Consider the following 23,316-nt stretch of genomic DNA (forward strand, 5'->3'; position numbering starts at 1 on the left):
GTACCAAATTTCAGCTTTCTAGTGCTTACGGTTACTGAGATTATCCGCGGACGGACGGACAGACAGACAGACAGGGGGAAACTATAAGGATTCCTAGTTGACTACGGAACCCTAAAAAACATTCAGTCGAATTGAGAACCTCCTACTTTTTTTGAAGTCGGTTAAAAAAACAACCTTTATTGCCCGCCGGCAAACGGCTAACCGATTGAAACAGAAACATAAATGAAAAGAGAGGGCGAACGGCGACACCTGCGTGTCGGCGATTTCAAAGGTAAGCGCACGTGCACCCGATCTCGCTACCTACGCCCAGGTGCGGGCGCGGCTTTCGACCTTCGCGCCGTGCAATAGAATTTAATGTCGGCTGCTCGTGTGCGGTCTGTTTGTTTTATAGAGTGGCGGCATTTTCAACATCAAAGGGTGAGCCTATTTTGTGCAAAATTCTGTTATATCAATAACTTCTCACGTCACTAGATTATCGACTTTGAATGTCGAGTATATTTATAGTATCATCACTTTATTTCAGTGTACGAATTTCGTATGTGTTAAAAATCATTGTTCTAGCTTCATAAACCAGGGAGGAAATAATGGAGAGCGTTTATATGTCTTGTTTTGCCTTAATTCAATATCATCACATATTTTTGTTGCTGATAAAATAATACATCTTATATATCAAGGCCTTGTAGCTCGGCGAAAGAATCGTGATCGCTGAGTGCGCCGGCACTGATTATAATTATTTTGTCCAGTTATTATAATAACCTATACAAAAAGTACCGATAGAATAGGTATTCTAATCTATATCTGCATAGAACTATTTAAAACAAACCACAAAAGTTCATAGTTGATCGTTATTGGTACAGTCAGCAACTCAGCTGTGAATACAGATAAAGTGCCAAATATATGTATACACACACCTTAATGTACCAAGTACCAACACTTGTACAGGAAATAAAATACTCTATACATATTTTTGGCACTTTGTCTTGCCAGCTGTGTTGTTGACTGTACACGATCTAAAAAGGAGCCGAACGGTTATTATAATTACGCGGTGACTTGCGTAGTCGGCGGCCGCGCGATACATAGTGCTGTCTCTGTTCAGGCCCCGTAGCCGAATGCCATTTTTCCGACGCGAAACGAAAACGAAACGCAGTCTGGCTCTGTCGCGCCAATACGCAAGAGCGATAGAGATAGATATCTACTAGCGTTTCGTTTCATGAGCGTTTGTGCCATTCGGCTACGCACCCTGTTCTCACTACCACGAATTTGAAGAACAATATTGCTGTCTCTCTCAATCTTTAGGCGTCATTCATATATTACGTCATACTAAATGTGACAATCCATGTTAAAGGATTAAAAAAGCGTGACATTGGGGGGTCCAAATAGTAGTCCATAAACCACGTCTTTGACCAACGTGAGTGATATCTCTGTCACTCTTTACGTCTTTACTAACAGAAATTTAAATAACAATAGTGCTATCTCTGTCACTCTTTACTAACAGAAATTTAAATAACAAAAATGCTATCTCTGTCACTCTTTACTACCAGGAACTTAAATTATTACAGTGCTATCTCTGTCACTCTTTACTATCAGGAACGTAAATTGTTATAGTGCTATCTCTGTCACTCTTTACTACCAGGACCTTAAATTATTATAGTGCTATCTCTGTCACTCTTTACTGTGTGCGGGAAGTGCACATACCACGAGTTTGACTAACATGAGTGCTATCTCTATCACTCTTTACTACCAGGAACTTTAATTATGATAGTGCTATCTCTGTCACTCTTTACTACCAGGAACTTAAATGATTATAGTGCTATCTCTGTCACTCTTTACTGTGTGCGGGAAGTGCACATACCACGAGTTTGACTAACATGAGTGCTATCTCTGTCACCCTTTACTACCAGGAACTTAAATGATTATAGTGCTATCTCTGTCACTCTTTATTTCTAGGAACTTAAATATTTTTTTCGGTTTCGGTTTTGGTCTTTGTGTAGGTTTCGGTGTCGGTTTCGGTTTCGATTTCGGTTTTCGTTTCCATTCCCGTTTCGGTTTCCGTTTTCGTTTTCAGTTTTGTTTTTGTTTAAACTAACAGAACTAAAACTAAAACCAAAACCAAAACCAAACCAGAAACGGGAAACCGAACACGGGAAACCGGATATCGGATACCGTATATCGGATACTGGTTACCGGTTACTGTCTACCGTTTACCGGATACCGGTTACCGTCTACCGGTTACCGGATACCGGTCACCGTTTACCGGATACCGGTTAACGGTCATTGGTTACTCTTTACCGGTTACCGGTCACCGAATACCGGAGACCTGTCACCGGTTACCGGTTAACGGTTACCGGATACCGGTTACCGGATACCGGTTACCGGATACCGGTTACCGGATACCGGTTACCGGATACCGGTTACCGGATACCGGATACCGGATACCGGTTACCGGATACCGGTAACCGGTAAAGAGTAACCAATGACCGTTAACCGGTATCCGGTAAACGGTGACCGGTATCCGGTAACCGGTAGACGGTAACCGGTATCCGGTAAACGGTAGACAGTAACCGGTAACCAGTATCCGATATACGGTATCCCATATCCGGTTTCCCGTGTTCGGTTTCCCGTTTCTGGTTTGGTTTTGGTTTTGGTTTTAGTTTTAGTTCTGTTAGTTTAAACAAAAACAAAACTGAAAACGAAAACGGAAACCGAAACAGGAATGGAAACGAAAACCGAAATCGAAACCGAAACCGACACCGAAACCTACACCAAAACCGACACCGAAACCAAGACCAAAACCGAAACCGAAAAAAATATTTAAGTTCCTAGAAGTAAAGAGTGACAGAGATAGCACTCATGTTAGTCAAACTCGTGGTATGTGCACTTCCCGCACACAGTAAAGAGTGACAGAGATAGCACTATAATAATTTAAGGTCCTGGTAGTAAAGAGTGACAGAGATAGCACTATAACAATTTACGTTCCTGATAGTAAAGAGTGACAGAGATAGCACTATAAATAATAATTTAAGTTCCTGGTAGTAAAGAGTGACAGAGATAGCATTTTTGTTATTTAAATTTCTGTTAGTAAAGAGTGACAGAGATAGCACTATTGTTATTTAAATTTCTGTTAGTAAAGACGTAAAGAGTGACAGAGATATCACTCACGTTGGTCAAAGACGTGGTTTATGGACTACTATTTGGACCCCCCAATGTCACGCTTTTTTAATCCTTTAACATGGATTGTCACATTTAGTATGACGTAATATATGAATGACGCCTAAAGATTGAGAGAGACAGCAATATTGTTCTTCAAATTCGTGGTAGTGAGAACAGGGTGCGTAGCCGAATGGCACAAACGCTCATGAAACGAAACGCTAGTAGATATCTATCTCTATCGCTCTTGCGTATTGGCGCGACAGAGCCAGACTGCGTTTCGTTTTCGTTTCGCGTCTGAGAAATGGCATTCGGCTACGGGGCCTGAACAGAGACAGCACTATGTATCGCGCGGCCGCCGACTACGCAAGTCACCGCGTAATTATAATAACCGTTCGGCTCCTTTTTAGATCGTGTACAGTCAACAACACAGCTGGCAAGACAAAGTGCCAAAAATATGTATAGAGTATTTTATTTCCTGTACAAGTGTTGGTACTTGGTACATTAAGGTGTGTGTATACATATATTTGGCACTTTATCTGTATTCACAGCTGAGTTGCTGACTGTACCAATAACGATCAACTATGAACTTTTGTGGTTTGTTTTTTGTTACCGGATACCGGTTACCGGATACCAGTTACCGGAAACCGGTTACCGGAAACCGGTTACCGGAAACCGGTTACCGGATACCGGTTACCGGATACCGGTTACCGGATACCGGTTACCGGATACCGGATACCGGTTACCGGATACCGGTTACCGGATACCGGATACCGGATGCCGGATACCGGTTACCGGATACCGGTTACCGGATACCGGTTACCGGATACCGGTTACCGGATACCGGTTACCGGATACCGGTTACCGGAACCGGTTACCGGATACCGGATACCGGATACCGGATACCGGATACCGGTTACCGGATACCGGATACCGGATACAGGATACAGGATACAGGATACAGGATACCGGATACCGGTTACCGGTTACCGGTTACCGGGTACCAGATACCAGAAACCAGGTTTTGATTTCTGGTTTCTCATGTTACAACGTGTATAGATTAGTCGATACCAAGTCGGACACTTCCGATTAGGCGATTTCGGCTCGCATTGTTACGACGCAGCATTCGAGTGTTGAGTTTCTCACACATGAGGTCCCCTAATGAAATTTGTACCACTCATATTATTGATTTGATTCTCGCAACACAAACACCTCATGCCCACACAAATACACACAAAATAAAATCATTCACAAACTTCAAATCATTCAAAAACTCAACAGTCACACGCGCTCCTCGCGGTCCTCTAAGAACTCCCTTGCGAGAGTCGACACTTCAAAATGAAGCGACATCGCATCGGCTCATCGTCCACAATTCCGAAAAGATCCACCGATAAATTTGTACCGGAAAGACCTCACCGCGACAATGTCACATTACCCAAATTACTTCAAAAATCCTCTGAAAGTGAAACAGTTCATTAGGTTTACCGTAAGAGTGAGTGAGACAGACACGCACTGTGCTTCAAATTTGCCTCGCCAAAATACGTTACACACGACTCGAAAGAATACAGTCTTAAGCGCCGCCGCAAGCTTTCATACATATTACGTTGTTGTGATCCAAGCATCTCGTCAAGCTCGATAGGTACTATTATTGAGCTAACGACTTGACCAGTTTAACGTGACCTATCGGACTAATTGATTTGTATGACTTTTGTCACTTGTAATAAGGGAGCTCTCTTATACTGGACGGTGAAATATTTGTTATCGAAGCGTTTTGAAAACGCGGCGCCCTTGATATGGCCGAGCGAAACACGTGTCGACGACTCGCCGCCCGTTCCCGCTACTACTATACTAGCTATACCTACTCTGTGCACGACCTTATTCTGCAGGTAATAACGTTCATATTAAAGCGCAAGTAAGAAAAATATCAATTAAGTAATGAATCTTACATATTTGTTGTTTAATTGATTTCGTATAGTACTAAGAATATATTAACGGCAAAATTTACCATCTTTCAATTTAGTTAGGTATTTTTCCTTTCCTAAAATTATCAATATTTAAGATTTTGAACAAGCGCCAAAAGTATTGGTATAAGTTTTAATAATTTATCAACACTCGTAATATTATATTCATAATAAATTGCAGGATTACGGTTAACAATATTTTCTAGTGAAATACGCCTGAAAATGTGTAACTTACTAAACCTTCTTTATAAATGATAGTTCTGTATGAATTATTTATAAAAATTAGATGTTTTTTTATGAAATGCAGGTGTCACAACATAATACAAGCACTTTTTCCGGATTACATTTAATACTTTAGTTATAAAATCAAAAAATATTCAAAGTTCGTTTTTATTTTTTTTTAAATTGAATCAGAACCCTAATTTGATTAATAATTTGTATTTTAACTATCACTAATGATACTTTATACGACAGAAAAAGAAAATTACGGTTATCGAATTATGTCCAGGTCAAGCTATTTTTCCTGGTCTACAGGTGAGATTATGGTCAAATGACTTACCTGTTTCTCGTTAAAAAAAACCGGCCAAGAGCATGTCGGGCCACGCTCTGTGTAGGTATCCGTAGTTTCCCGTATTTTTCTCAAAAACTACTGAACCTATCAAGTTCTAAACAATTTTCCTAGAAAGTCTTTATAAAGTTCTACTTTTGTGATTTTTTTCATATTTTTAAACATATGGTTCAAAAGTTAGAGGGGGGGGGGACAATTTTTTTCCTTTAGGAGTGATTATTTCCGAAAATATTAATATTATCAAAAAACGATTTTAGTAAACCCTTAGGTATTCATTTTTAAATAACTATCTAACAATATATCACACGTTGGGGTTGGAATGAAAAAAAAAACCCTAACAGAACATTTTTTTTTCACTTTTTATTTTACCACTTTGTCGGCGTGATTGATATACATATCGGTACCAAATTTCAGCTTTCTAGTGCTAACGGTCACTGAGATTATCCGCGCACGGACGGACGGACAAACAGACATGGCGAAACTATAAGGGTTCTTAGTTGACTACGGAACCCTAAAAAATGATAGCTATGTAAAAGAACAATAATAGTTATTTGTTATTCAAGGGTGCAAAGTTGTATTTTAACGCCGAGTGTGAAATTGAAAAACGAGCAAGTGAAAGGTTTCTTTAATTGAACCACGAGCGAAGCGAACGAACTTGGCGAGTTTTTCAACACACGAGAAGTAAAATACATTTGCACCCGTGTGTAACACAAAACGTTTCCCCTCACTACACCGTGTTTCATTTAACACTAAAAACCTGAAAACCGTTCGTTCAGAATCGAGAGTAGAATCGATTGAGCTATATCTTGATGGGGTAATATATATATTTTTTTAATTTGTATTATTAGTTATTTTTTACGTGCCCATTCTTCAAATTCGTAAAACAACATTGTGCATTGCTAGAGGTTGTAGTATTAATAATGGCTGGTTACTTGGACGCTATTTTTTCCGCTACGAGTTTGACGTTGTTTGTTTCAGTTTAATTTTAATGTTTATCAAATTGAATTCGTACTAGGGAATGCAATCTCGTTCTCGCGAGATCTCTTTTGTACGAGATCTCGGCCATTTTTAGCGAGATTGATCTCGGCCGAAAAATCGACGAGATCTCGCGAGATCAACGAGATTAAACTCAAGCATAAAACGTCTTATTCGAAGCTTGCAAAATGACTAGACATGTTTCGTTCACAAGTTGTAAGTGATTTATATGAACTATATCATTTAACTGAACTCTCCAACTCGTTAACTCAGTAGAGATCTAGAGATTCAACTCGCTTATTTCGCTCAAAAAATACCTATCTCAGTTCGGAATGACGAATGACAGATTCAGACTCTCGAAATAATTCGAAGCCAGGGCTATTTGGGTGATTTGCCATTATGGTATTACACTTACGGCTGTGTGAATATAACCATCTATTTTACGAATTTTCGTGCACAGAGTTTTGTTGGATGTCGAGAGAGCAGAAGTCTACAACAACCTCACTACGGCTGTCGTTTGTTAGGCAACCAAAAACAATTTCTATTTTACACTCAAAAAATCAAATGATTGTATTATTATTATTTTTTATTTCTTTTTTAAATAGTCACACTACTATATGTTATAATATGTTATTATTATATTTTTGACGACCGGTCTGGCCTAGCTCAGCGGGTAGTGACTCTGACTGCTACGCCTACGGTCTCGGATTCGAATCCCGGTAAGGGTATTTATTTCTGTGATAAACATAGATATGTTCTCTATGTTCTCTAAGTACTCGTATGACGTTGTCTGAGTACCCACAACACAAGCTTTCTTGAGCTTACCGTGGAACTCAGTATTTATATTTTTCTGCTTTTTTTCCTATTTTAGTTTCTTATTTAACTGTCGGGTTTAAGAAGCGTATTAATTGTATTGGTAGTCTAATATTTTTATGTAATTTATTAGTAGTCAACTAGTCATAATTAATTGAGTACAGCTAATGTTTTTATGTGGGTCTATTTAATGATGGCAGGGATAACCTTGACTTTTATAATGTTAAATTTTTATCCTTTCATTAATAAAGGCATACGTTGCGGAATTTTTAAGTAGTCTCTACTGTATACTGTTCGCGGTTGGCATGGCAACGAATTCGAATTTGTCACGCTTCTACTCATACGTGAATAATTTTATTTTATTTTATTACATAAAAATTTTCTTACTATACCTACTTGAAGCGCTGGTGGCCTAGCGGTAAGAGCGTGCGACTTTCGATCCGGAGGTCGCGGGTTCGAACCCCGGCTCGTACCAATGAGGTTTCGGAACTTATGTGCGAAATCTCATTTGATATTTGTCAGTCGCTTTATGTGAAGGAAAACATCGTGAGGAAACCGGGCTAATTCCAATAAGGCCTAATTACCCTTCGGGTCTGTCGCTTTCGTAAAACTAGTGCCTACGTCAAATCTTGGGATTAGTTGTCAAAGCGAATCCCAGGCTCTCATGAGCCATAACGCAAGGAGGATGGATGATGATGACACGATAATCTATACTTCAAAGTTTTAAAAACTATATTGTGAGTTGTGAGGTACATAATTTATGTTAAACAATGTAAAATATATCAAAAAATATGAAAAAATTGTCAAGATAAATATTTGTTCCATAATAGCAATCATTCTTATTATTGTTATCCTTATTCATTGCTATATTGTGATTATTTACAAGATCAAACCCACAAACCGGCCAATCTCGCGAGATCTCGAAATTGGCGAGATCTCGCGAGATTGGTTTCATGAATTCCCGAGATCTCGCCTGGGCCCCAATCTCGTCGAGATTGCATTCCCTAATTCGTACCTAATTACAACCTTGATATTTTGAATGTTGGATTTAAATTTGCTTACTGCGATTACCTGTCCAATTTGAAGTTTACTGTGACAAAGCTTTTAAAGTGTTTTTCCCCTCACTAGCTCGGAAACACGTGTTTTGTCCTTTAATACCAGCGGGTAAAAACGCATTTTATCCACTAGTGGATAAAGTAATTTGACCTTGAATATAGTCATTTTTTCTGCTTTAAAATTGATAAAAGTGAAGTGAATCTAGTGATTACGATGATTTACCACCTGTGGAACTACTGGAAGCAGTGTTAAACGCGTTTTTAGGGTTCCGTAGCCAAAATGGCAAAAACGGAACCCTTATAGTTTCGTCATGTCCGTCTGTCCGTCTGTCCGTCTGTCCGTCTGTCCGTCTGTCACAGCCGATTTACTCGGAAACTATAAGTACTACAGTGATGAAATTTGATGGGAATATGTGTTGTATGAACCGCTACAAAATTATGACACTAAATAGTAAAAAAGAATTGGGGGTGGGGCCCCCATACATGTAACTGAGGGATGAAAATTTTTTTTTCGATGTACATACCCGTGTGGGGTATCAATGGAAAGGTCTTTTAAAATGATATAAAGTTTTCTAAAAACATTTTTCTTAAAGTGAACGGTTTTTGAGATATCAGCTCTCAAAGTCGTAAAAAGTATGTCCCCCCCCTCTATTTTTATAACTACGGAGTATAAAATTCTAAAAAAAATAGAGGTGATGCATGCTAATTAACTCTTTCAACGATTTTTGGTTTGATCAAAGTATCTCTTATAGTTTTTGAGATAGGTTGATTTAACTGTAATTTTGGTTAAATATTTGCTGCTACGGAACCCTTTGTGCGCGAGCCCGACTCGCACTTGGCCGGTTTTTTTGCGTTGTACTTTCCTCGCTATAGTGAGGGGAAAAGTTTTGTGTTACACTCGGGTGCAAATGTATTTTACTTCTCGTGTGTTAAAAAACTCGCAAGTTCAGGATTATATTCTCGACCCACTCGCTTCGCTCGTGGTTCAACTATAGAATCCTTTCACTTGCTCGTTTTTCAATTCCACACTCGGCGTTAAAATACAACTTTGCCCCCTTGTATAACAAATAACTATTATGGTGACCTAGCTGTCTGTTGGTAAACCTTACGTCGTTGCAGTAACGTACACAAATCGAGAAAGTACAACCACAGTATAAAGCAGTAATAACTCTTCTAACAAAACTATATGCCGCGCGGGGTGCACGCAAGCGCGTCGTGTACGTACGCAACATGTGCAAGCGGATTTGGATAAACGTGGATAAGAATAATATGCATAATGATATTTTTTGTGTTTTCTGACTGATATAATGTGGTATTATTATACTAATACTTATAGTTAATAGTATTGAATAATTACATCTTACTTTGGGCGACTTCGAGTAACATTTTGTTCAACCACGTGCTTTCGAACGCAGTAGGTACCTTTCGCGTCGCCGCTGCCGGAGAGTAACTACTGAGTCGTCCTTATACTGTGGTACAACGCAAAAAACGCGTTTGCGGTAGTTCCGCGTGTGGTAAATCATCTTCATCATTAGATTCACCCAATTTTATCAATTTTAAAGCAGAAAATGTGACTAGAATTACATTATCCACTACCTAGTGGATAAATGCGTTTTCACTCGCTGGTATTAAAGAATATCGCTGGTGTTTCCGAGCTAGTGAGGGGAAATAGTACATTGTGCAACAAGGGGAGGAAGTTGAATATTACTAACGAGAGTAAGTTAAATCGCGACGGCTTGCCGGAGCGATTTAAAGACTCGAGTTTGTAATATTCATACTCCCCGAGTTACACACAATGTTTTTCATCACACTCGCAATGTAAAAAATATGTAAATAGATGTAAAAAAGTTAAGTGCGGTACAAGAAATTTCATTATTCCCTTGGGAGAACGATTTTTCTATAACTCACGCTCCGCCTGCGCGCAATAGCACATTTAAAGTGCGGGTGTGATGAAAAATATTTTTCATCACATTTGCTGGTTAAAGGTAACATTGCGTCTGTACGTGTACTGAAGCATAATGTTCTATTTTATTCCAAAGGGAATAATGGATTTAGTTTTAAAAATTAATACAATACGTACAATACTTATTTATTGTAATGTGTGTGTGTTCCTATGTACATTTCCGAGGTTGTGCAATAAAGTGGAATTGTATTGTATTGTATTGTAATACTTAAGGCAAAGGATGTTTCAATCTGCCAAGGATTTTTACCTGAACCTGGATTGGTTACTTGGACGATTATTTTTTCCGCTACGAGTTTGACGTTGTGCGTCACTTTAATTTTAAAGTTTATCATAAGTCATAACAAATTGAACTCTTACCTAATTACAACCTTGTCGTTTTGAATGTTAGGTTTAAATTTGCTTACTGCGTCACCTGAATTTGAAGTTTACTGTGACACAGTTTAACGTGCTTTACAGTGACATAGCTGTCTATTGGTAAACCTTATGTCGTTGCAGTAACGTACACAATTAATCAGTTTTAAGGTTTACGATGGTAGCTAGCAATTATTTTATTGAGTGTAGAGTTAAAAGTCGAGTAGAGCTGCACAGAAAATTAAATATTCAATTTAAAAAAATAATAATCATCAAATTAAAAAATGAATATTCTAGATACGAATTAAAAATCGAAAAAAGATGTCATATATTAAAGAAAAAATGACGAGCACCACCAGTGGTGAAGGCCGGATATAGTAGTGTGACTACATAAAAAACACAAATCAGAATATTTGTTAAAATAATTTGATTTGTTCCCATAGTTGCGTATTCTAGATACGTTTAAAAAAATAAAAATCAGTTGGGGTGTCTGAGGTTTTGAGTGATACCGGAAACACGGTGTATATTATACGGTATGAAAAATGCATTTTATTTATGTTGTACAATTATTTCAGTGTGTTTTGCATTTATTTCGTAAATTTAACTCAGATAAATTGTTATCTATACTTTACAATCTGACTATATGCTCTACTCGAGTACTCGCGCTTGACCGCGTGCGTACGTGAGGCACCCACCGTTGCCTAGAAACGGAGAGTACAACAGATGAAAATATTTAAGGCGAGATGATCTGTCAAACTAACCAAACCAAGGGGGTGAGGTGCGCGGCGTCTGGGCAGCCCCGCCCGCGCGGCTCTGTTCGCTTGTCGCACACGGGAACTCAAATTCGCGCGGCAGCATGACACAGACGGATCGCAGTATAATGATCGCCGTATTTTAACTGGGCTTTCTTAGTTGTTTCATAAAATAGGAGGCAAATGAGCAGCTGTATCGCCTGATAGTAAAGGATCACCGCCTTATTTTTTTTTATTAGGTTTCATCATTTGTGTAAGTAATACGAATGATTTATAGTTACAGTATGTTTGGTCAGCGTTGTCGTTGCTTTTAAGGACGTCGGAAGCTACAATCAATTTTATCGATGTTTTTGGATTCTCCAACTGCCATCGTCGAAACTTCTTAGTAATCGCACTTAGCTACAAATCGACAGGGTGAAATAAAAAGGACCATTCAGACTTTGCATATCGACTTTTGATGTCATTATGAGCAACTTTTATTAAGGGTCCAATGCTGAAACCACGAAGATAAAATTGGATTTCCATAGAAATGAGCTGTATCATAACAGTCCAAATGTATACAATAGATTTTTTTGCGTTTTCATCATTAGTCCCATAATAAATAGGAGCATAATTTGAAAATTACGAGTTACAATTATTTACCTGCAAAGATAGTAGAGAATTTTATGGAAATATACCTACTTCTCCTAAACATCATAACCGTAGCTTTTACGGTTTTCTTGAATATATAAAAAAACTGAAAATGGGGACATAAAAATGGGGAGGTGGGAGGAGGGGAAAGATTAACATCTCGGCATAAAACATGCCGAGATGTTAATACTTTATGTAGAAGTTTTTTCTTATAAACCTATTGTTAACAGAACACAGTAACCATCAGCTTCTTTGACCATAGACTTTATGTAAAAAGATATTATGTCATGTCACTGTTGTTTAAAAAGACACATAAAATTTGTCAGTCGTGAATAAATAACGCTTTCTCTTTTTCATATTGAAAGCCTTTAAGCTGTATATATATGCCAAAGTTTCGAATTTTATTCTTGTTGTTTATGAACCTACAACTTCAAACAAGATGAAGTCACTCAGCCAGTCACTGATGAAATCTGTGCTATTTATATTAAGATATGAATAAAATCTAAAGTATGAAAACTATGCAATTGAAACTTTGTCTATTTAATAAAGTTGCTATTGATATCATATCCTGACAATTATATTTATCTGGTTTAAACCAGACCCAAAATTCGAGGATTCAGAAGAACGACAAAATGATTCAAGAAAACAGCTTTTCTCTTCGCTTGACTCGTGTTGGCGGGGGCACTACCGCCACTACCGTACCTCCAAATGGAATACAACCCAGCACAGAATAAATTATCAATACCATTCTATGCTTTATCAATGTATATGATTATGGACTTTCATCAAAATTTATTGAAAAGTTAAAATACTGAAATCTTTTAACTATTGTGGAAAAATGGCGATAGTTGTCAAACAAAATTTCTGTCAGGCTGGCCACATGTTTGGCATAGACACAGAAAAAATATAGACGGAGGGTAGCACGATCTAATCAACCTTATATCAAATTTTGAAAGACAGAAATACCTACCGTACCTGATCTTCAATCAGTACTGTACCTACCGCCGCCTTTTTTTCGAACAATTCAATATTTTTATGAAAATTTTGCGTAAGTTTGTTCACTAGCTGGACATCAGTTATATATTTTCTAAGTGGAAAAGTTGTGCTGTAATGACGTCACAGACCCGTCATCTAGGGGTTTCTAAAATCTATGATGTTTAGATATCGTAAATGTCACTTGATAACATCATATGAAAATGAAATACTTACGTGTATATATAAATTATCATTTTCTTACCTTTTCACGGGCTTTGATTAGAATTTTCTTTATTTATTTGTTTTCTAGCACGCAATTATTTTTTCTGCCTCCTCAAAGCTTTGTTCCCCATTGTTTCAATGACACGTGACCACGCGGAGAAAACTGACACAGGTCCATCCTCTGAAAGCGCCGCCGCGCGACTGAAGAGGCCATAAGTGCCATCGAAAATGTTTTCAATTTCAAAACAATTTACAAAATTTTTTTTTTTTGCAAAAACAGGATTAGTAACAGGTCTTAAAATTGGGTTCATAGTTGTTCCATCTTTCCTTTGCGGATTTGGTAGTATTTGGTAAATATTATATTATTTTAATGGCGCTACCGGCACAAACTCATCAGATTCGTCTAGATAATCTTATTACCTATATATTGAAGTAAAAAACAAGTCAAAAAAGTTCTTATCATAGCCATGGGAACGATTTATTGTTAAGAGAAGAGGTAACTTTGGAGTCATTTTCTATCGAGCGAAGTTGTAACATTCATGTTGTTCAACTCCATAACATACTCACCAGATCCTGAAATTTAACATATATCGTTTTCAGATTTTTCCATTGCGTTTTCATATGTTTTTAACGGCTTCAAAAAACGAGTGCGCGCAGCGACTACGGAAATATATCGCCTTAAATGAATGAAAAATAAGTAAAACTTTAGTTCAATTCGTTTAAGTTCATAATCTTTAACATGTCTTTACATAAATATAATTGTCAACTTATCTGTGACAATTTTGCGCCAAATTTGTAACTCGGATGTAAGCTGGTTACCTACAGCACAGGCCTCGCCTAGTGTAGGAAGTAGGAACCAGATCAACGTTATAAGGGAAAGCACAAGCGATGTTCTCTCAAATTCTGTATTGTTTAGCTTAATTTCTTCCTTTTTATGATGAATGTTGAATTTGTGTAGATAAAATAAATGTTTTAATGTAATGTAATTTTTAATGTAATGTAATTATATGATTTATATGCTGTTTTGAACGTTGCATTTAATTTATATGCAGTATTTTCGTGTTTGTTTTCATTCAAAAAGTGTTTGTTATCAAAAACAATGCATTTAATTTGAATAATCTGATGTAGATCGATACACTACTGGTCGCAACGCCGCCGGTTGAAGGTTTTGCCTTATGACTGTTTCCTCTGTATTTTTCTCTCAAATGTGATGAAAAACATTGTGTGTAACTCAGGAGGTAAGGACATAAAAGACTTGTGTCTATTATTCACTCCTGCCTGCGGCAGTCGTAAATAATAACACGCGTCTTTAATGTCCCGCTTACCTAAAGCACAACGCTTTAAAATTGATAAAAGTAGGTGAATCACCGCCGGTGCCGCTCGTTTGGTGTTCATAATTTCGGGAAATTAGGAAAAATATTTTAGGTAAAATTAAGGTATACTTTTTTCATTGATTAAGGTTCTATAATTTCGGGAAATTACGAAAAATATTTTAGGTAAAATTAAGGTATACTTTTTTAGTGATTAGGGTTCTATATCAGCTATATCATCACATCCTTAAATATTATCAGTGATAAACATTACACCCTGTATAAGGTATTTAAATTAAATATCTTATTGACCTACTGAAAGCGAAGGTCTCCGTCGAGCCCTGAGGTGAGGAGGGTTGTATGATATGGTATTATCTTCGCCATTTGTAATTTTGTACTTTATGTTGTGCAATAAAGGTTAAATAATTAATCGTTTTTTTTTAACGGGGCCACCGTGGGAGGTTCCTGGTTTCTCTATCTCACAGAGCTTCTTATTATTGTTTAGGCAATCTAGAACAGCCTGAAGTTTAGTTCCAAATGTAAATGAACTCTATGATTGCTTCTTATATTAGAAACTAAAAGAACGGTGTCTTCTAACGAAAAGCGAAAGGTTCTCACACTTCTCACTGATTAATTTTTTATTTAAATATTGGTGGATACCTTACACAGATCAACTCAGATCCTACTATGCGACGATTTTGATTTCGGATGTGTCAAATTGTCAACAGAAGATGCTTTAAAGAATTGTTAAGCCGTATTTTTGGATTAGGGACTAGGGGCCCATTTCACAAAACTGAAAGTTACAAGTTACAAGCGGAAGTCTCCTTCCAACTTGTCATATTAGACATTGACAACCACTCGTAAATTGTAACTTGTAGCTTCGAGAAATGGGCTCTGGGCGTTTATAGCTTTTTTTGCAGTTTAGATCAGATTAACGAAGCTACTAGGGTTTGTTAAATATAAAAGCGCCATCAAACACAACGATTGAAATATTTTTACAGACGATGACGATGTGGCTTTTAAATAGATGTGATTTACTTTTTCAATTAGCTTTAACTTTGGTTTAGGCCGTTACCGTTGACTATCAGTAACACATCAACGGTATTGCTAACACATTGAAAATCTATGATAGACCATTATTAAGTGGATCAAATTTATAGAGGGGATTTTGTGTATTCGGCTCACGTTATTACGGGATTGATAATCCGGGTTGCAAAATAATTATCGTTCTGTTATCTGTTGTTTGGGAAAAGGGCGTCATTGACCTCTACGAAGAGAGCAGAGGCGTCGCGGTTTCGCCACTAGGTACCTAGCTGACGGTTGCGCGCATGCCTGTTCCTAAGGTCGCGCCCGCCGCTGCCTTCCGATGGAAATCATTCCAATTAAAATGGCACTCGACGATTTTTGTGACGACATACGGCGCGAAGGTCACCCCTCGCACCTGTGGTCGCATTTGCGTCTGAGGCCGAACCGGAGACAGTGCGGCCGCATCTTACCGGCGGCCGCTGTTGTCACTGCGGTGTTTCGCGGGCGGCAGATTTATTTGGACGTACCCCCTGAAGGGGGCGCGGGGCCGGGCGCGCCACCCACCACGCCACCTCCACACATTTGACTGGATCAATAAGTAAGCAAAGGATGCCCGAGCAGAAAAACCATACACCCGACCACCCCAAGGGGGCACACGTAACCGACACCCCCCCTCCACTAGCGGGGGGAGGACTCTACAGATTGCCATTTTCTCTTTGCCTACGCTTTAATTAGTTGCGTAGTGACGCGTATGGAGCCCTAATCCTCTGTTATTAAATTGCCAAACTACTTCCATTCTGTAGTCGAGACGGCCGCTACCGACAGTCATCCCCTGAAAGATCTCAGGACTGCTAAGCCATCAAAACATTAAACACGACGACAAATTCTAACCTTTTCGTATCGTCGACTATAAAAATGTCATAAACAATCTATCATACGTCTTCCAAAAAGTATGAATAACGATAAAAATCTCCGACACAAAATATTCATTCGAAGCGGACGCCGCCGCTGAATATGCCGCTTTTATGCTCACTCGTATTCATCACATTTTTTTATTACAGCATGCGTAAACGAAAAGCAAACTATAGTGTTAAAATTAAGATAGGTACATATTTTGCATCTATCATGCATGATGATTATTTTCCAACATTATGATTTGGCTAACTAAAGTATACTTTGCCAAGTTTCGCCACTTGTCGTACACTACACACGTGCAACAAAGACTATCTCTAGGTCTAGGCTATTGAAACAGTTGTAGAGTGTTATAAACTATCAAATATAAATTTTCTTCGACAACTTGATGTAGTTTAAATGTAAGTCAAGTCACAATTGTGACTAGATTTTCAATAATCTTGCCCCAAACTGTCAATAACGACTTCATAATATGCTCTCGAATCTATTTCTTCATTTGTTACAAAAGTCATGTTTTAATGTTGTCCTCCTACTCTCCTAGTCGTGCCAGCTTTGTGACGAGTATCTTTCGACGACGAGCTTGGTCCGACCCGTCCGACTATAAAGCCTTGAAATTTTCATGATACCCATCAACCCATGCAGATTTCAAGGAGAGATGAGCCCTTCCATTTCCTAGTTGCCCATATTTTTTTCTAAAATCTGTTAGCTTATCCTAATTTATCCCTAGCTAATAGTTAATAAAGGACCATAATTGAGTTAATCCATAAATATGTAAATATCCACAAATCGACTTCTGAAATAAAATCCGTTTTAATATAAACTAGATCTCAGAAGTTCATATAATATACCATATATACATACATATAAAACTCTTTTATTTTACCAAAAGAAAAAGGGTTAATGAAAATTAGAATGACCCAGATACGGTCTTCCGGTTTGGGAGTTTTACTACCCACAGACAGCGCGTGGAAACCTTTCTGCTCGGACTCGGACGGTGCTAAATTCGCAGCGGTATTATATCTCTCAAAACACATTTATTGCAACGAACGGCCATTAATTTTGGTTCATCAGAGGGTGCTTAATGAGAGTCCTAGTTTAAAACTGAAGTGACAATTAGTTTTGCATTCACCCTAGGTGACCACGCTGTAGCAGTGTGGATTTTGTAGGTAATTCGCATCAATTTACTGCATAAATGCTACATATTTGTTGATATATTCCGAGTTCATATGATAACGCTTAACTGTGACTGTGACATTCATATTCCGCATTCTACATGCTAAGAATGCACTGATACTGTTCTATGGTATGCTTTCGTCATAGTATGACAGTGTATAATATCGAACGAAATCGACCACAAGTCTTTTTTTTTATAGTGCTTATGGTGAATACACATAGAATGTTCCCATGTTGTCAAAAACATGGACAAACTATCCCGCCAGTAACACACACTGCAATAATTAGCCAAGAACATCGTCAATCAAATTTCGATTCAAAAAAAGCCGATCGTTTTGCAAATTGGCTGGTGGCGATAAAAACTGGCCGATGTTCCAGCCGTGATTTTTTGCCGGCGCGTGGCGTCGGTCGCCTCGGCCGTCGAGTGCGCCCTAGCTCCTTCGCGATGCCAATCCAAATAATTATCATAAAGTAAATCCCCCGCAATTCGGCCGCCCCCGGCCCGGAGCGCCGCGGTAAATGGCGGGCCCTCGCCGCCGCCGTCGCTAACATAGGGATGCCGATGCCCACCGATAGAATGCTTTATCGTGTCGATACATCACTATCTCACCTCCCAGTGCAAGGGTCTTGCCTTGTGTATCGTATCCTACTGGAACTTACGTGATAGAGTTCGCCATTAAGAAGTATACCATCAACATCGTCACCACCGTTGACGTGTCAGATTTTAATGAAAGAAATCGTACAAGCATATTTGTAATTATGTATGTACATATAATTAATTTCAGCAGAGACTCTCTCTAAATCAATTAATTAAGAATATTAAGATACATGTGTTATAGTATTTTATGCAACCGGCGTTTAAAGGAGGTCTAAAAAGGCGAGTGACGTGGCGAAGCCGAAAATTGTTAATAAAGATTAAAGACGCGAAGATCGAATGATTTTTGGTTGACTCATCAGTTAAACACCGTTCCATACAATACATTTTCTATGACCATGCACTTAGTTTTTAATAATAGTTTTCTAGAATAACTCTCGTGAAGTTCACACTGTTTCCTGTATTTTGACGCAAAGGTTTGCACTTCCAGCGCTGGAGCCTGCTGCCCAAAACCATCCCCGCCGGCTTCCTGCGCACGCGCGCAGTAACGTTATAACAATGCGTTGCCATGGTTACAGAGCCAAACAATGCGTTTTTAATTTTTTTCGTTACTGCGTGCGTGCGCGGGAAGCCGGCGGGGGGCTGACTTTTACGAATAGACTTTTATGTAGGATTTTAAAGATCTATACACGACCCTGTAAATGACAAATCAGTTCGGGAGTAGAAAAATACATTAACATACACTACCGTCAAAAAGTTTAAGACCAAACACGATATATGCAAATAATCAACATTTCATGAAGTTCCTATGAGAATATTACTTTTCAGTACCTACAACCGACAAAATAAAGCGTATAACAATTTTTAAAAAGGGATCATAATAAAAAATAAAAGCTAAACGTTTTTCTCATCGAAAAATCCTCCTCGACGCTTTTTCACTTCCGAGCAGATTCTTGGCATTCTTGCTATAAGTTTGTGTAGCGTTTCTTGGCTAATGGATTTCCACTCGTATTGCAGTATCTCCCATAGAGCTGTTGCAGATGTCGGACATTGTCTTCGGACTCTACGGTCGAGTTCATCCCATAAAAGTTCGATCGGGTTAAGGTCTGGGGATTGCGGTGGCCAAATCATATTTTTTAACACACCTTGGCGTTCTTTATTGACTGTGTAGCTTCTACAGATCTTTGCTGAGTGTTTGGGATCGTTGTCTTCTTGCAGAACAAATGGGTTGCCGATCAATATAATAAGATTACGTTGTTTTCTATTCATTACAAATTTAGTTTGATGATTTTTAGAAAGGAATGACACTGAACATTGTGTTTGGTCTTAAACTTTTTGACGGTAGTGTAAGTGTGTTAAGATTTAATTCATTCGTATTACTCCAATAATACAGTCTTATATGTTTATTATATTGCTTAAAAATGAAAAGTCGTTGCAAATTAATTTATGTAGCGTATCGATATCGACAATGAGATGGAGAAGCATTATCGACTGGCCCTTAACTACCCAGCTCTCAACTGGGAGGACCGAACAATCGTATTTTCAGTTTTTGCCTCACACCAACTCTCATCTCAGTATTGCCGTTGGAATTAATTTCACCCGCTTGTTTTAATGTCTTTCTCATCTTTTTGTCTCCTTCACCCTTACCTTATTATGCCAATAATGTTTAGATTTGTATCCGGTCGTCTTAATTTATTTTTCATTTATTAAGCGAAAACTTGTTTTAATGGCATCTTAAAGTAATGCTGCATCGAAATCGTTATTTAAACAAAGTATTATTATTCCACGCTATCCATTGTGCCTTGCATTGTACTAAAGAATTCTGTGACATCTGTCGTATAATACACGCCCTATTTAACGCCGAATCGGCCAGGCTTACCGAACAGAGCTTTTATTATTACTCGTGTGTAATTAGTTAGGTGTCTGCGGGGTAATAATAAGTAGCCCGAACCACCCCGAGCCCCTCCCCCCGAGCCCGAGCCGCCGGCACGCGCTACTTACCTCATTCAGACACCATCTTAACTTAACTCAAGTTTTAATTTATTGTATAAAACAGTCATGCGTTAATTTACCTTTGTCAGTAAATAACAATTTGAGGTGTTGAATTGTAATGAGGTCACAGCACAGACTTGTGCCAGTTGTGTGTACCTCATGACACGAGCATGATGACGCTTTGCTGCAACGCCGCGAGCTTGCCTCTGTTATTCCAATCGCCACCGAGAGCACACGATCATCTCCTAGAGGCAACTCAGCATCTGTAGTTCTCCCGTAGTGGTTATGCATAAATCGCACTGGTTGCCTTGGCCCTCATACAAAAGCGCGAGCTATTGGAATAGAAAGCCTTCCCTCAGCGGGGTTCTTTTGTCAGCCCGCGGGACCGACAGTCCCCGTGTTTACTTTTTCGGCGACAACGCCCCACTTGACTTTACACTGATACAGGAAAACATACGCAACTGTTTTAAATGCGGAAGTTTTAATGATCATCTGAATGTTTCCTTTTTATTTTAAATTGTAATGGGATATGTTTATTTGTTTTAATAATTTGCATACCTATTAATTAGGCGGGATATATATTATCTGTAATAAACAAAATACGATTATCAGGCGAAGTTTTACGTCGGCGCATCGTAATTAAATAAATATTCCTCGTGTCGTAATGGCGGCGGTCGGGTACCGGCGTATAAAAATTATGAAGCCGACGTGGGCATGTTTCGCAACACCTGCCGACGCCGCGCGCCCGCCGCCGCCGCCGCCTGTCCGCGGCCGCGGCTCGGGATCACAATCATCCGCTCTTTACTCCGACATCAATTAATGCTGCACATTTACTTTACCTTTTATGGCCCTGTCCTGGACTTTTATAATCATAAATGCGACAAAAAACCTCATAGCTTGGGTTAACGAGAACTTTGCTTTTATTGCACATAAAAACTCGTTGTATGGCGTGTCCTTGCCTGTAGTTGCCCAAGCGCATTGATTGGTGCGATGTCTCGAAACTCGAACTTCCGGTAATACTATGGTTATCTGCTTAGGTACCTTTTTATGATGCCGATATATATGTATATAAATATAGCGATGTCGCTTTATGAAATGAAATGAAATGAAATGAAATATTTATTTTCCAAGTAGGCATATTACAATGCGCTTATGAACGTCAAATAAAACTACGCCGGCTCTAACCCTACGCCTCAGCCTCGAGAAGATTTCAGTCCCCCCTCAGTTGGAGGAGGGTATCCACTATGGGACCGGCAAGAAACTCGGCGGGCCACTTCTTTTCAAAACATTACATCTTATATTTAACATGCATTAAAAAAAAAAACAAGATACAATTTAATAAGCAAAAGTATTCATAAAAAAAAAACAACACTTGACAACAAATACTTAAATTCGTGATGATTATAGTAGTGGATGAAAGTTCTTTTAAAAAATACCCTCTAAATTGCAACGAGTATGAGCTCGTTTTTTTAAATTGATGTATTTTCTTTGAAAGGTAAAATATTTTTCTTGAAAGAGGAAAAGACAGATTTGAGAGATTTATAGATTTAAGCAATTGTGGCTAAGATTGCTTTTCTGACTTATATATAACTGTTTACGTTTCTCTGTCTAAGTATGTCGAGAAAATACTAGAATTAAATTAAGTCTATAAGCTATTGTTTAATTCATAATTCTAATTAATAATTATATGTTTTTAGTATTTTAAAGATTTCTCTTCTCTTTTATTTGCCTTTTAGTAAAGTATGGTTATTAGACTCCATTTTATCTATTCTACTAACATATATGATATGATTAATATCGAAATACCTTTAGTCATTTTAAATTAAAGTTGACGGGGCCTAGCATTTAAAACTTAGCCTAGCTATAAGTATGGTTTACCCTACACAAAAGCATGCCATCGTCGACAATGTATCGTCAGCAACTTAGCATCAAATATGTGCTCATAGTTACGGCTATGTTAGCTAAACGTCTGTGTTGCGATATATTTGATCACTATCTATTTGACGCTGACCAATAATTAAGTACCACACTAACACTGATAGACCTTTATGCGGTCCAAAATGATCACAAATTCAATGAAAGTTATCTTTGAATTCCAGCGTCAATGGAGGAGGAATCTAGCGAGCTGCCAGGCACAGACGGCCTGGCGCCCAAGCAGCGACACCAGGCCAAGCATCGAGAGCTGTTCCTCTCGCGGCACGTGGAGACGCTGCCCGCCACCCACATCCGCGGCAAGTGCACTGTCACGCTACTCAACGAGACAGAGTCGCTGCTCAGCTATCTGAATAAGGATGTGAGTATGTACCGGAGTAAAATCGCCGTCAATAGAAATTGTCAACAATGTAAACAAACCATTCTATAAAATATCAATATTCTAGCACAATTTTATTACTTTAAAGGTTGAGGAACATAATCTAAATATATAAAAGAAGAAGCTGACTGACTGACTGACTGACATATCAACGCACAGCCGAAACCGCTGGTCCTAGAGATTTCAAATTTGGCACGTAGGTTCCCTATATAGTGTAGAGGAGCACTAAGAAAGGATTTTCCAAAATTCACCTCCTAAGGGGGTCAAATGGGGGTTCAAAGTTTGTATGGGGAAACAAGATTAGTTTGACTAATTTATTCGAAACTTCACAGGAAGATTCCTTAAGACATATGACTGAATACGTGTTTCAGGTTTTTTGAAAATTTAACCCCTAAAAGGGTGAAAAGGGGGTGATAAAGTCAAAAAATCAATATGGGTATCGTTTTTATGGTTTATCGGGTCGCTGATCACGATAAATACAACGTTTTTAAAATCTAACGAGGCGGAAGTGAAATACCTTCTCCCCTGTTGTGGTGCAATGGGGTTTAAATATCAAAAAAATATATAAAAGAGGATATTGACTGA

The 23,316-nt window shown here is 38.5% G+C and overlaps 1 protein-coding gene across 1 annotated transcript in view; it reads left to right on the forward strand.

Moving 5' to 3' along the window:
- Positions 1-23,316, forward strand: part of LOC125232601 (metastasis-associated protein MTA3) — a 95,553-nt gene that overhangs the window by 52,583 nt on the left and 19,654 nt on the right. The window contains exon 4 of the mRNA XM_048138327.1: positions 22,520-22,713. Coding sequence (XP_047994284.1) covers positions 22,520-22,713 — 194 coding nt within the window. The remainder of the gene's footprint in view (positions 1-22,519; positions 22,714-23,316) is intronic.

Source organism: Leguminivora glycinivorella, chromosome 13 (assembly GCF_023078275.1).
Source record: "Leguminivora glycinivorella isolate SPB_JAAS2020 chromosome 13, LegGlyc_1.1, whole genome shotgun sequence".
In the NCBI taxonomy this organism is placed as follows: domain Eukaryota; kingdom Metazoa; phylum Arthropoda; class Insecta; order Lepidoptera; family Tortricidae; genus Leguminivora; species Leguminivora glycinivorella.